The sequence below is a fragment of the Podarcis melisellensis genome (genome assembly GCF_964234715.1).
Source record: "Podarcis melisellensis genome assembly, chromosome: 3".
In the NCBI taxonomy this organism is placed as follows: Eukaryota; Metazoa; Chordata; class Lepidosauria; order Squamata; family Lacertidae; genus Podarcis; species Podarcis melisellensis.
The window spans coordinates 25,730,674-25,743,175 of NC_138530.1; the positions used below are offsets into that span (position 1 = coordinate 25,730,674).

At 41.5% G+C, this 12,502-nt stretch overlaps 1 protein-coding gene across 2 annotated transcripts; it reads left to right on the plus strand.

Moving 5' to 3' along the window:
- Positions 1-11: 11 nt before the first annotated feature.
- On the plus strand, positions 12-12,091 carry TATDN3 (TatD DNase domain containing 3). Of its 2 annotated transcripts, none has more exons than XM_081904407.1 (10): positions 12-146; positions 1,804-1,836; positions 3,147-3,220; positions 4,773-4,857; positions 6,502-6,564; positions 7,632-7,741; positions 8,649-8,704; positions 10,364-10,476; positions 10,888-10,968; positions 11,692-12,091. In XM_081904407.1, exons 1-10 carry the CDS (start codon positions 96-98, stop codon positions 11,827-11,829), a joined length of 804 nt encoding a protein of 267 aa, XP_081760533.1. In that variant the 5' UTR covers positions 12-95; the 3' UTR covers positions 11,830-12,091. The 2 variants fall into 2 exon arrangements, with proteins under 2 accessions (XP_081760533.1, XP_081760534.1); XM_081904408.1 differs by having other exon boundaries at positions 10,891-10,968.
- Positions 12,092-12,502: the final 411 nt, after the last annotated feature.

Here is a 12,502-nt window from a genome sequence, read left to right on the forward strand (position 1 = left end):
AGCTGTGCGCGCGCGAGAGAGAGGGAGCTTCGGCAAAATAGGTCCGGCTGGAAAGCGAGGCCCCCTTGGCGTTCGGTTCCGCGCGCGTCGTCGAGATGGGGGCGGTGGACTGCCATTGCCACCTTGCCGCGCCCGAGTTCCGAGGGGTGAGTGGGCGGCACGGTTTACACCCTGCGGTTGGCCGCCGCTTATAATTCCTTCTCCCTCTCATCTCGTAAGAGTTTCCCTGGGTGAGATCGAGGACCTATCTGGTCCAGCGACCCGTTTCCCACGGTTTCCTACGGTGGCTAACCATAATAATAATAATAATAATAATAATAATAATAATAATAATAATAATAATAATAATAATTTTATTATTTATACCCCGCCCCTCTGGCTTGGTTTCCCCAGCTACTCGGGGCGGCTTCCAGCAGAATATAAAAACATAATAAAACGTCAAAAACTTTCAGAATATCTTTGGCGATCACTCGTAGCCGAGTGAGATTGTCTACCATAAACACGGTTTTAACAATGAGTCCGTAAGTGACTGTAGAGGCCAATTCTGGATCCACACGTCCTTCCACAGTGGGGACATTGGGTCCCTGGCGGGAGTTGATCACGGTGTGGATTTGCCAAGCGTGCCTTCCTCTTAGCTCGTTTCTCCCTTTCGAGTGTCTTCAAAGTCCATGACACCTTTGGAAAACGCTGTTCTCCAACTGGAGCGCTCACAGGCCAGTATTTCCCAGTTGTCGGTGTTTATACTACATTTTTTTAGATTTGCCTTGAGACAGTCTTTAAAGCTCTTTCGTTGACCAATATAAAAACATAATAAAATGTCAAATGTTACAAACTTCCCTATACACATGCATAAAGTCACATGCTATCTACTATTAGCTTCCTTAAGTATGAATTACTTAATGTCTGACATTAACAAACCATATTTCTTTTCCAGATTGAAAGCAGTATTTGTTTACCAAGTAAAACTACAATTAACATGCCTCCTCCCCGGGGAGGATGTGCAGGCGAAATAGCTCAGTCGGTAGAGCATGAGACACTCTTCATCTCAGGGTCATGGTTTCGAGCTCCGTGAGGCCTTCCAGCTCTGATTCTGTGAAAAGCCCCATCTCCTTCCGCAGTTATTCATCCCAGCAAGACCTCTCGGTCTGGGACATCTGAATTTACCGTACTTCAGTCCCCATGTGAAAGGGGATAGATGTCTCCATACTGATCAGTAAAAATGTAAACAGCTCATCTAGGGCCCATACTGTATAACATAAAACCAGGGAAAAAAATTCATTTTACTTTTGCAAAATGAATGTGCATTTGTTTGCCTTTATCTGTACCTGAATATATGAATTGAAAAGGAAAAACACTTTCATGAGTAGTTGTAGTAGTAATAGCTTTCCTTCTGTTTGAAAGAAGGGACAGTGGTGGTTTAAATAAGTAATGTTTGCCAACTTTTAGGAGCAAAGAGTTATTGAAAGAGAAAGCAAAAAAAAAAAATTCCTTCCAGTAGCACCTTAAAGACCAACTAAGTTAGTTCTTGGTATGAGCTTTCGTGTGCATGCACACGTCTTCATGCACACTTCTATGGTATCTGAAGAAGTGTGCATGCACACGAAAGCTCATACCAAGAATTAACTTAGCTGGTCTTTAAGGTGCTACTGGAAGGAATTTTTTTTGTTTTGACTATGGCAGACCAACACGGCTACCCATCTGTAACTGAAAGAGAAAGGACACATTTGCCATTTCTACTGCTTTCTCCCCTTCTTTACAAATTATTCTGCTAGCATAATTACGTATATTTTTATTATCTTCTAGGACATTGAAAGTGTATTGGAAGAAGCAAAAAAGGTTTGTAGTTATATCTATATATTTTTTGCAGTTAAAGTTTTATAGGCAGTAGATCTATAGATTTTGATAGCTCAAGGGCTTAGTTTGTATACTAAAGTAAATTAACTTAAGGAAGTTAATTGAAGCAAAGTTGTCTGTCCCCACCTTTCTTCTGCAGTCCTCTGCACCCCCTGAAATCATCTCTGAATGATCAGGACCCCTCCTGAGCAACAGGGAATGAGTTGCTGGGGAAAAGAAGATTCTACCAAAATCGAGTTTGGAGCCTAAGATAAGTGAGGATGTTCAAGGAGCCCCCCAGCAGCCCCCCCACTCCATCCCACATTGTTCAGGAAGCCCCCTTCCCTTTCTGGAAAGGCTTTTTGAGGAGTTTCAGGTACCTGTAGCAGTTATGAGGGGGATGGAAAACTTTTATTCCATGAACTTCCTTGAGTTAACTTCTCCTAAAGGCTGAGCCATTTTAAGGTAAGCTAAGAAACAGGAATCACATTTATTTGGAAGGAAGATATGGCAAAATCAGTAATTTCAAACAGATGTGTTTATGATCAGATTATAAGACTTCTCATTGTTATTGTCAACTCATTCTATCCAGATACAACCTACCTGAGTTTAATACTCTCAAATTGTGGAGCCCTGATAAAGTTCGGGAATGGATCTTTGAAAAAGACGCCTTTTTGGACTCCACTAAGATAAAAAACTCTGGGTTTTCCTACTGGTTCCCCCGAGTAAAAGCAGTCAAAATCTGTGCCAACTACTTTGTGGAGATCACTGATCCCACCCTTCGGAGAGCTTTCACTATGGCACGGTTTCAAACATTGCCAACTGCTTATCTGACTGGCAGATACACAAAAACCCCAGTAGAACATCGTTTATGTCCTTGCCTTATGAAAATTAAAGAGGATCTTACACATTACTTCCTCTATTGCCCCATTTACTCGGGCTTTAGAGATGCATTGCTGCAAATTATACCCAACTCTATAACCAGTCCTGAAGATAGAGTAAAATTTTTGTTAGTTGATGCAAACCCACGCATTACCCATGTGGTAGCGGTTTTTGTGATGAAGGCCATGAAAGCCAGGGAAAGATTTATGGACGACAATGTAAAGACCCCTTCATCGTCTGTTTAACTCGTTGCTCATTTTCCCTCCTTTTCTATTTTGTGGGAAGAAGGTTTTGTTGGCATAGTATGTAATGAATTTTAATATTTTTAACTATTGTAGTGTTGATTTTTGTGCACAGGCATGGTCATCACAATAAACGGATTTGTTGTTGTTATTGTCAACTGTAGCTAACATTTTTCCATGTTGTTTCAGTGTAAAGTTTTGGCTCTGGTGGTAGTTGCTGAATACAGAGAAGATTTTGAAAAAATTATTCAACTTTCAGAAAGGTAACAAAGTTTCTAGTTCTTCAGTCTGTTTCACAAGGTAGAAAATAGTTACAGGCTAGAATCCAAAATGATGAACAACTTGTTTAGCACATCCAGATTCTTTGGATTTTGCTTCTCATATGACAGTTCTGTCATGCTGCATGGTAACTGTTTTTGATCTAAGTCAAAATTACATTATGAGATGATGATAATTTTATTATTTGTACCCTGCCCATCTGACTGGGTTTCTCCAGCCACGCTGGACAGCTTCCAACAGATATAAAAACATAGTAAAACATCAACCATTAAAAACTTCCCTAAAAAGGGCTGCCTTCTGATGTCTTCTAAAAGTCAGATAGTTGTTTATTTCCTTGACCTCTGATGGGAGGGCGTTCCACAGGGTGGGTGCCCCTACCAAGAAGGCCACCTGCCTGGTTCCTTGTAACTTCACTTCTCACAGTGAAAGAACTGCCAGAAGGCCCTCAGAGCTGGACCTCAGTGTCTAGGCTAAATGATGGAGCTTGTGTTTAACGACCGTGTGCTGTTCAAAGAAAAGAAAAAAATCTCACTTGACTTTGGAATGCCCGGAGTGTTCCAAGCAAAAGGAACACTTCTGGAGCCTTCCCATGGTATTTTATAAATTTCAGCAATTTGATGTAGTTGATTCTGTGATACTTGAAATATTCTTTTTTTAAAAAAAAGATTCATAGTGATATAATGAAGTATAGAAAAACAAAATAAACAAAGATATATCTAAAAACATAATTCATACATTATTAAAAGCATTAATACATACTGATCAAATTAAAAAGAAAATTTATGTTGCAAAAGCCTGTGTAAGCAACAAGAGACATCTGAATGAATGCAGGATGCAGGGCCTGCCATTCTAAAGGCTCAGCCCTAATGATGGCAAATTGAACCTCAGGAGTGTAGGAAACCACCAGAACTCACTGCCCTATCAGAGGCTCTCAGTGATCAAGGTGGAGCACAAGGAATCAGATGGTCCTTAAGATACTTTGGGTCCGAGCTGAATTAACACAACTACCTTGAATCTGGCCCAGTAGCAAGCTGGCAACCAGTGCCAGTGCCATGTTGCTAGTAATCTGTTGCTGTGAATAGTCTTACTACTGCATTCTGCACCAGCTGATGTTTCTGGACCACATGCAAGGGTAGCCCTGCTTAAAACACATTACAGTAATCAATCATAGCAGGTGGAATATTGAACTTGGACCTGGGAGAGAATGTTGAACCTTGATGAGATCAGTAATCCCACGAGACTCACTGAATGCTCTTGAGCTTGTCACTGTCTCATAAAATAAATGTATTCTGGTCTTGTTTTATGTGGAAAATGTTATGGTAAATAAAACAATGGTGCTTTAAGAGACATTCACGGTCAGAGTGCAAAATTTGAAAATGCTATTGCTCATAAGCAATCAAAATAGGAGCAATAAAATCTTAGTGGTAGTGTTGATTGGAATAGCAAAAGCTGTTACCTTTTCAGTCCTCTTTCTTTTTTATTTAACCATAATACATGTCTGCCCTTTCCCATTACTTAACACATGTTTGTATCCAGGTACCCAGGATTTGTCTTTCCATGTCTGGGCATCCATCCAGTTCAAAGTAGTCCAACGGGAAATGATCGCTGTGTTACGTTAAAGGTGAAATGGCAACCAGTTACAATTGCAGCAGTTAACAATTTCTGTACTGTTTTTCAGTTTGCCAGGTAAACTTATCGGTTCCTATTGCATGTGGTCTTGCAGCACTATTTTTGTATACGGACCCCTTCTTCCCTGTCTCCTGCTCTCCCAGAGCAAACTAGAGGTATCCTCAAAGGAGCATCAAAAAGAAAATAAAAATTGGTGCTGGGCAAAATAACTTCCCATCCTTTTTCAGGCATCTAAGCAAGATCTACAACTTAGCTGTCATCAATGGAGGTTCACATAATTCCAAGCTAGATGCATAACAAGCTTACTTCAGAGCAGGGATGTGTTGTCAGGAGGTGATTTTCAACAGTACCTCAGAGAGCAAACAGTTAAGACATGCTTTTTAAAAGTCTGGCTAGAGGTGATGGAGTGTAGTTCAGCAGCATCTGGAGAGGGGAGCACAGGTTCCCTATAATAATTTTCATTGGGGAAACTAGTGTAGGGTACGGTCCAGATAGGAAGCATGCTCCAGGTGGGGGCCCGTACCTGTGTCTTCAAAATAAAAGTAACCAATCTGAAGCATCCTAGTGTGATTAACTACGCACATAGCCTGCCTCTTAATCATGGATGGGGAATCTGTAGTCTTTCAGGTGTAACAAAATAAAAAATTTCCTTCCAGTAGCACCTTAGAGACCAACTAAGTTTATTATTGGTATGAGCTTTTGTGTGCATGCACACTTCTTCAGATACCACGCGAAAGCTCATACCAATAACAAACTAAGTTGGTCTCTAAGGTGCTACTGGAAGGAATTTGTTTATTTAGTTTCAACTACGGCAGACCGACACAGCTACCTACCTGTAACTCTTTTAGGTGTAGTTAGGCTCTAGCTCCCCACAGTCACAGCCAGCATAGTCCATGGCCAAGGGTGCTGAGCATTATAGTGCAGCCACATCTGTCAGTAGGTGTAGGGTACAGGTTCCCTGTCCCTGCTCTTAAGTAAACTTACAATGTGTTTAGCTTGGAATGCTCGGCTAAAAGTCCCATTATCCCTCACCATTGGCTATTTGGGCTGTGAGTCCAACAAGAACCGGAGTGGGCCACGTTGACTATCCCTGCCTTAAGTTTATATGCCACAACCCAGATTACGGGGTTTGCCAGGCTGACGTCGCAGACCTAACTTAAACAGGACAAGGAAAAGGCACTGCCTACAGCAAAATGGCATTGCTTTAGCTATACAGAATTGCAATTAGCAAAGAACAAAACTATGATCCAAGAAAGATGTGTTAAAACATCTGTGGTGTCTTACTTAAATACTGTAGGCCCACAGCTTGCGTGGGGGTTACGTTCCAGGGATCACGCATAAATCCCAAATCACGTATGGTCAAAAGCCCACTGAGTTCAATGGCAGGTGGGATTGCCAAAGTCATTTTCCCCAGAGCCCTGCCCCCTTTAAAAAATATATTTAATTGCCACACACATAAAGCTGAATGCGCACAAGTTAAATGTACACAAGTTGCAGGAATGTATGAGGAAAAGTGGGTTATAAAATAGGAGTATGAGACAGAAACAGTGGTGGGAAGTGAAGCAGACATCTGAGTCTACTGTAATTGTTTGAGGCCTAAGTGTTCATTTCACACTTACACAAGATCTTTGTGCAGGATCTGGACGAAGCATTGCCACTCATAGAACTCTATAAGGACCGCTTGTTGGCTATCGGAGAAGTAAGTAGAATCTTTATAGCTTTTGGTGTTCAGCTGCCAAAAGCACTGGGCAGCACAACCCTAAATGTTTTTACTTGTAGGTCCCTAGGATTACAGCTGCATAGCACAATCCTTTGCATGTTTACCCAAAAGTAAGTCCCGTTATGCTCAGTAAGGCTTACTCTGAGGTTCGTGTGCATAAGACTTCAACCTTAGGCTACCCTCCTATGCACATGTAAACTGGGAGTAAATCCAGTTGAACTCAGTGGGACTTATTTCTAATTAAGCACTTAGAGGATTGTGTTGACGATTCACAAAAAATGTGAAATGCTTGTTGTGTAGATATTTGCATGACGAAAAACCCCACATGTAATTTGCTGAGTACAGAACATGTTCTGGGAAGCTGTGATGGGTTATAGCAGGCTTCCTCAACCTCGGCCCTCTGGATGTTTTTGGCCTACAATTCCCATGATCCCCAGCTAGCAGGACCAGAGGTCAGGGATGATGGGAATTGTAGTCTCAAAACATCTGGAGGGCCGAGGTTGAGGAAGCCTGGGTTATAGTGTTCCAGAAAGTGTGCACACACTGAAATAATGTATATCTGTGACAATCCTATATAATAATTTATATTTCATATAAGGATATAAAGTGGGATATAAATATAGAAAATAAATATTTTTAACATAAGTTATACATGTTGTTTCTTATACCACCCATATATGCAGTTGTCACATATGATGATCTGCATGTCAATAGCACAGTTTTTCATACAAGGAAATATTTTTGATGTAGAAATTGTGTCGTGTCAGATGTAGCCCTTTAAACTTTAAGCAAGTTCTTGGCTTTTTCACAACAGTCAACATATTGGACTGCTGATTAAATGCTTGATTAAGGACCTTGGGTGTTTCACAAAAATAGCAGGTCTTCAATAATACGTTTCTTGTCAAGTGTAAACTGCTATAGGAGACTTTGGGGTCAAGTCTGCTTTTATTAGTGCTCCTAGCTGAGTGCATTTTGTGCTGATAGACAAAGTAAACCAACAATTTCTATCAGTGTTTTTGAATTCCCGTCTCCCATTTTTCCTGCAGGTTGGTCTGGATTTCACTCCCAGATTTGCAAGCACTGATGAGCAGAAGGAAGAGCAAAGACAAGTCTTGATCAAGCAGATTCAGCTGGCAAAACAACTCGATTTGCCTTTGTAGGTCTTGTGTATGTTGCAAGAGAGACAATTAGTTTTATTTTTGTGAATGAAAACATCATTTGATGTGATTGGAATTCAGTTGCTAATTAAACCAGAGCATTGTCTAAAATGTTAGGGACGCGGGTGGCACTGTGGGTAAAACCTCAGCGCCTAGGACTTGCCGATCGCATGGTCGACGGTTCAAATCCCCGCGGCGGGGTGCACTCCCGTCGTTCGGTCCCAGCGCCTGCCAACCTAGCAGTTCGAAAGCACCTCCGGGTGCAAGTAGATAAATAGGGACCGCTTACTGGCGGGAAGGTAAACAGCGTTCCGTGTGCTGTGCTGGCTTGCCAGATGCAGCTTGTCACACTGGCTACGTGACCCGGAAGTGTCTGCGGACAGCGCTGGCTCCCAGCCTATAGCGTGAGATGAGCACACAACCCTAGAGTCTGGCAAGACTGGCCCGAACAGGCAGGGGTACCTTTACCTTTATTGTCTAAAATGCAGTGGTCTAATTAAAATTATTAATGCAATTTATTGTATTATCTATTCCTCGTATTAATGGAGGAAGTGTTTTTGCTGTATTTTCAGGGTTACAGACTGTGTTGCTGTATAATCTTTGCACAGTTCTTTTGAGATGTTTCCAGGCACTCTGCAATAACTCTTCCTACCTATTTTGCTTTAAGCAGCAATTCAGTGGACCATCAAAGTGCAATTTATTTGTTTACATAATTTTTAATAGCCCTTTTCTGAAGGCTTCAGGTTGATAAAAACAGAGTTAAAAAATGTAACTTGATTCAAGCTTAATCACATAAAAAATGCTAAAACTTCACCCAGGGAAGTGGTTTATCCGGCCATGAAAACCCAGCCCACAGTTTTGCTAACAACTCCTGCTGATATCTTTTGTTCTTCTTGTTTATCCTAGAAATGTCCATTCCCGCTCAGCTGGAAGGCCAACCATTAACCTCTTAAAGGAACAAGGTATAATGTTTTGTTTTATTTACATTCATTCGGTTTGTTTAGTTTTCTTGCCAAAATACACAGGGCCTGTTCACTGTGGGGGACAGTCAGGTTTTCCTCCTTTGGATGTTAGAACAGAAACAAGAAGGAGACCTGAAATAGGATCATAGAATTGTAAAGTCCATGCCAGACTATTCAGATGCCCCATACAGGGATCGAACCTGCAACCTTGACATTATCAGCACCACGCTCTAACCATCTGAGCTATCCAGGCTCAGCCAATCTTACACATCTGTTTTAGCATAAGATCCAGAGCCTTCTCAATTAGAGGCACAAGTGTAGGTTTTTGAAGGCCCTGGGCACTGTACTTTAGAAGGAAGTTATCTTTAGATGATAGTATTATTATTATTATTATTATTATTATTATTATTATTATTATTATTTATTATAAATACCATTATTTGACTTACTAGTTGCTTACTCCAATAAGGTCTGTAAGCAATTGGCAAAGGCTTAAGAGACAAAGACATAGCATAAAACCAGGGGGAAATGCACTAAAGCCATCACAGTGACCCATAAAGCAACCCAGCAACCCAAACGTCATCAGCGGAAATCAGTTCAGCAATAAGCAGCAGGACATAGTCGGTCAAATGCCTCGGAGAGGAGATACATTTTTACCACAGGCCGAAAGGGTGCTAATGATGTTGGCAGGCAGACCTCAAAAGCATTCCTCAAACTGGGAGCCACAACTAAAAGTGCCCTCTCTCTTATTGCCACCTGCGCCGTTTGCCCCTTCTTTTGAAAATGTCTGTACAGGGGGAGAGAAAGAGTTAATAGGTAGCCCAATAGAAAAGCAGAGGCGGAGCCTACCTGTTTATAAAAGGGCTTAGCTCAAGGTTTAGACTGTTGGTTAGTAGTTAGTTAGTTGGTTGGGAAAAGGAAGTTGGGAAAGCAGTTGGCAGACAGATGGAAATAGAGAGACAGTTAGTGCAGTTGGTTCTTGTGTGAGGGGAGGTAGAAGAGTTAGAGACAGAATAAAATAAGACTAAGAGGATAAAAGGTAACAGCGTTTCGAATGCATTTAAAGTTTATTTGTGTTTGCAATAAACTACAATCTTCGTTGTTAACTTAAGAACCTGACTGAGACTAAGTGATTTACCGGGGAGGACCTGGTTGGTGGCAGCGGATTAGTGGTGTATGGGTCAATAGTCTGTGAGACGACTGGGGGCTCCGTACGAATGCCACACCACCCTCTGAAGGGGCACCTAGAGGAGGGCCTCAGATGAAGAGAGAAGGGTTTGGGCAGGTTTATATTGGGGGCAATGCCCTGAAAGATATTGGAGTCCTAGGCCGTACAGGGCTTTGCAGATCAACACCTGTTCTGCGAAAACATACTGGCAACCAGTGCAGCTGGGCCTGCCAGCAGTCAGCTGGCTGCATTTTGGGGTTTTGGTCAGAGTCATGCCAGGCAAGTCAGGAGATCACACAGCCAAATATGAAATACAACATTAATATATTGTAAAGGATATAAACCCATTTGTAGAGCCGCATTCCACAAGTGCGCCTCTAGCTTTTTGTAGAGCCCTGTGGATCTTTGGATCACATTCACTGCCTGGTCTGCGCTTTGATGTTTCTACAGGAAGCAAAAGTTCTTTTCCTGATTTCTGTCGTTCTCCTTAGGTGCTGAAAGGGTGCTGCTCCATGCGTTTGATGGCAAGCCGTCGGTGGCAATGGAAGGGGTGAAGGCTGGGTATTTTTTCTCCATTCCTCCATCTATTATAAGGAGTGAGCAGGTGAGATTCAAGAAGTCCTGGCTTCTGGCTATAAGGTTCTTTGTTCATATCTCAAATCTGGTACATGGAGCCAAAAGGATTCCCCGCCTCTGATGGATCAGTAGGAGATGAGGACACTCTAATTTTTGCAAGCTATTTTGGTTCTCCTGCCACTGAAATAAGGAATGGAAAAGAAGACATTAACAACTGCTTCCAGTTATTGGCAATATACAATTTAGTAAACAAAAATTTTTTCGCTGTCTTCAGAAAAAGCATTTGCATTCAAGATCTGGCAGTATTAATATTTAATTATTTGGGTAAAGGAGGCTCAACTAAACAGTTATTTAATCTGTGGACAGTTCAGCTTTTTAAATGTTTATTTTGGCTGCTTGGAGAATCATGATGCTAATTGCTTTCCTTATTTTGTTCAAGAAGCAGAAACTTGTGAAACAGTTGCCCCTAGAAAACATTTGCTTAGAAACTGACTCTCCTGCGCTTGGCCCTGAGAAACAGGTAAAGTATCATAGAATTGTAGAGTTGGAAGGGACTCTGAGGGTCATCTAGTTCAGACCCCTACAACACAGGAGTCTCAACTAAGCACCCATGACAGATGGCCAGCCAACTTCTGCAACACAGTTTATGATCACGATCCTGTTTGGGAAGAAGTGGCTTGAGATGTCGAGTGATGGTGTGGCAAAACAACTACAGTTTGGAGGAGGAGATCTCAAGAGGTCTTGACAGTGTTGGGAAAGGGCTGGGTAGAGTAAATGGAGGCTTGAGTGCAATAGGCTGACCTACTGGGCCTCCACCTCTGTAAAGGGCTCAGTCATGAATATCATAAAAAGGTCAGTTTCAAAGGTGGATAAAAAGAATGGTGCCGTTAATAAGAGCCAGAGCACAGCAAGGTAGCCCAGTCAGTAGAGCATGGGACTCTTAATATAAGAGTCAGGGGTTCAAGCCCCACGTAGGGCATTTCAGGATGCCCCTGTATTGTTGTCTAGATGCCTAATGCTGTCTAGATGCCCCTTTAATGCTGTATTGTTTTTAATACTCAATTGGAAGCAGCCCAGAGTGGCTGGGGAAACTCAGCCAGATGGGTGGGGGTATAAATAAATAAATTATGATGATGATGATGATACCTTCCAACTCTACGATTCTACGAGGATTTGAACCTAAACAGAAACTGAGTTGGCCATAGATGTGGCTGGAGACTAATGTCACTTATTTGTATTTCAGGTGAGAAATGAACCAAAGAACGTCTTCATTGCTGCAGAATACATTGCTAAAATAAAAGGGTTTTCAGTGGAAGAAGTTATAGACATAACAACCCAGAATGCACAGAAACTGTTTCCCAGACTGAAGAACTTTCTCTGAATATAACTAATGTTCTGCTGTCCCTTAATATATTTGTGTGACCTGGCTTCAATATATTCATAACTTCACAAATTTTTAAGACGTTATGATGTTCCCTATTGGTTGTGTCTGTAAATTGCACCAAATATAGAATGATGGTATATACAAACTCTCCTTAATTTGACATTGGCATTTTCCTAATAAAAGGACCATAACCATTGCATGTTTTAAAAAATATAACATCTTTCATTTTCTTTGTGCTTAAAAAACAATAAAAAAACAATTTATATTGATTTGTTTTTTTAATTTTTTTATAGGCATTTATCTTATTTGTATGTCTTCCCTTTCTCCATGGAGTTCTTTGCGTTTTAGTTCTGGCTATATAAAAGGGGAATGTTGATATCCTATTTACTTCACAGGAATGCATGAAGGACAAATTAGTAGAAGACTGTAGCATAGGAGGGATAAACGTTATGTTTGGGAGTGAAATGTGGCCCTCGAGGCATCTCTCTCTGGCCCTTGAGACACCCTACAGGCCACTCCCCTCACTGGCCCTGCTTTGCGTCTTGGACCTTTTGTGCATTTGCCTAGCTGGAACGTGTCCTTGAGCTCTTATAATGCTTTTTCCTCGTCTTTTTAATGGTGGTGACTCTTACACACACACACACACACACCCTTCCACGGTGCTACCCCA